Source organism: Apis dorsata, unplaced genomic scaffold (genome assembly GCF_000469605.1).
Source record: "Apis dorsata unplaced genomic scaffold, Apis dorsata 1.3 scaffold_92, whole genome shotgun sequence".
NCBI lineage: Eukaryota > Metazoa > Arthropoda > Insecta > Hymenoptera > Apidae > Apis > Apis dorsata.
In genome coordinates, this window is record NW_006263390.1 from 11,768 (window position 1) to 14,490 (window position 2,723).

General features: G+C 51.2%; 1 protein-coding gene across 1 annotated transcript in view; it reads left to right on the top strand.

Moving 5' to 3' along the window:
- The first annotated feature begins 13 nt into the window (after positions 1-13).
- The window catches only part of LOC102674203 (protein dachsous-like), a 160,099-nt gene continuing 157,389 nt past the window's right edge, over positions 14-2,723 (top strand). The window contains exon 1 of the mRNA XM_031508581.1: positions 14-2,722. Coding sequence (XP_031364441.1) covers positions 1,968-2,722 — 755 coding nt within the window. The 5' untranslated portion in view covers positions 14-1,967. The remainder of the gene's footprint in view (position 2,723) is intronic.

Below are 2,723 nucleotides of genomic sequence, written 5' to 3' on the forward strand. Positions count from 1 at the left end.
GAGCAAGTAAGCAGACAAGCAAGCAGGCAGAGTTTGGTATAGTTAGTCTAGCTGCTCGATGCTGCGAAGCGAGCTGAATGCCGAGGCTCCGGTATATCGAGGTGCGCTGTACTACCGCTCCCCTCTCCAAGATGGCCGCCGTTTGGGTCCAGCCGGGTTCCCCTGACCGAGCCAGCCGAGTCGATCGTGTCAGGGGAAGGGTAGGCCTTGCAGGTGCCGCCATGTCAGTGCATGCCTAACCTCGAAGCCGCGCGGAACGGACGCTGGGCCCAACAACGCCAACATCTCTCACGCAGTGTTTCCATTTTCATCAGCCGTTGTTCATCGAGGCTCGTTGTTAAATCACAAGATCGACCATCTAAAATTCTCGCGATTCGCTACGTTTCGTTCGATCGATCGCGTGTGCGCGAGATCTCGGATCGAACTTGTATAATATACAGAGGAACCGAGAAAGAGGTGTATCGAAGCGAAAGGAGACTCTGTCTAGAAAGAGAGAGGATCGGAGTAAACGTTCTATGATACGCGACGTGGAAAAGTCGTATCAAACGTGGTTTTCATATCTTTTTCTTGTTGAAGGTGGTTCGCGTCGCGTTCATCGTTCGTGGATCGTTGGTTGTTGGTCGTCGTGTAGGCAGTGTATCGCGCGTGACAGTTTTTGGGGAAAGACCGCCTGATGTTATTTAAACGCAAATACAGCCGTGAATCGAGGTGAGAAGTAAATTCGCGGTAAAAAAAAAAAAAAAAAAAAAAGAAGAAGGGTGATTAACGTACATTTCGATTCGTCTCACTTGCCCGTTAACAACATCCAAAGGAGGTAAGAACGAACGAACGATCGATCGATCGACCATTTTTCGAATACGAGAGTCGAGAGAACAAAAATTTGTATGCAAAGCGGTTAATGGTGGCCGATGAAAATGAGAAAAGAAGAAAAGATTACGAAGCTAAGGGTATAGAGATCGATTGGCGGAGGAAATCGTGAACGAATCGAGAATGAATTTTTGAATCGGATCCGACGGAAGCCAAGAGATGAAGGGCGTTCCAGACGCAAAGCGATCGTGGCGAGTTCGCGACCGATCGTGTTGATCGTCGAGTTATCGGACGTGAATCTAACGCGAGGAATGTACGATATCTCGAGGCGAAGATATTCTAGAAGAGGTGAGGACAGCGCGGATACCACGGGTTGCTAGAGAGAAGAAGATAGATCTAGGGAGAGAAAGTAAGAAAGAGGACGAGAGAGCACGTACGCGGTGTTAGAACGAAAGGAGGAAGAAGAAGAAGAAGAAGAAGGAGAAGGAGAACCGTAGAAGAGGAAACGAGGAAAAGAAAGGAATAAGTGATTTGAAGGAGAGAAAAGGACAGGAGAAGAAGGTGGAACGGGGTCGGATAAGCTCGCATCTACCGAAGGAATTTCCACGAGGCATAGCGAGTCCTGGCGAACGGCATGTTTATAATCTAGCACAGTCACCTTCAGAGACGTTGGTTCGTTGGTCGAAAGGATCGGCAGGCAGGTTATACACGGAAGGATAGGCGCGAACGCACAGTCGAACGTAATTCCTAGAAAGGAATGGTGGAAGTGTTTACGAGAGAAACGAGTTGGATAGAATCGTGATTGTGGTTGGTTGGTGGTGATACTGATAGGTAGTGGGTGATCAATGTGTCGATTGATGATAGTGTATAAGCGCTCTCTTTAACCGGTGAATTTTTTTTAAAATATCGACGAAACTCGTGCTCGGATTTTCTCGATTAAGAGACGGACAGACTCGGAAAGACGGACAAACTGAGACGAACAGACAGACGGATAGAGAGAGAGAGAGAGAGAGAGAGCGAGTAGAGAGAGTTTTCGTGGCCGTATGAAGAAGATTCGGAGGCGTCATCTCACGATCGATCGTTCAGGAATGGAAAGAGAATCGAGATAATAGCGAAGGAGGGCGGAGGTGGAGGTGGAGGTGGTTGTGGAGGCCCCCAGGATGCGGCACCTGCTACTGTTCCTCGTCCTGGGAGCGACTCTCGCCCCGGGCACGCGTTCCGAGCTCGTAAGATACTTGGAGGTCTCGGAGAACGCTCGACCGGGTACCAGGGTGGGTTTCATCGACGCCGACAGTCCGCCGTACTTGATCGTGTCGGTTTCCGGATCCGCGGTCGATTCGGATTTGATAGTGGATCACGCGACAGGCGAGATAAGGACAAAAGTGGCATTGGATCGGGAGACGAGGCCGTCCTATAGTTTGGTAGCATTGCCGCAGAACATTCAAGTGGTGGTGAAGGTTCTCGACGAGAACGATAACGCGCCAACGTTTCCTGTGGATCACGTGGACGTCGAGTTTCCGGAGAATTCTCCTCGGGACGCGAAACGAGCTCTGCCACCGGCCAAGGATCCCGATCTCGGCCAATACTCGACCCAACGATACGAGATCGTGTCCGGGAATCACGAGGACGCGTTCAGATTGTCCCAGCATCGTGGCCGCGACGGTGTCCTTTACCTGGATCTGCAGAATTCCGGCTCGCTCGATCGTGAGGCTCGGTCTCGGTATCATCTGGTGATAGAGGCGTTGGACGGTGGTGCTCCGCCGCTTCGATCCAGGCTCCACGTGAACGTGACGGTACAAGATGTGAACGACAATCCGCCGATCTTCAATCAAACTAGATACGTGGCGAGCGTACCGGAGAATGCGACCGTCGGGACGCCTGTACTCGCGGTGAACGCGACGGACAGTGATGCAGGT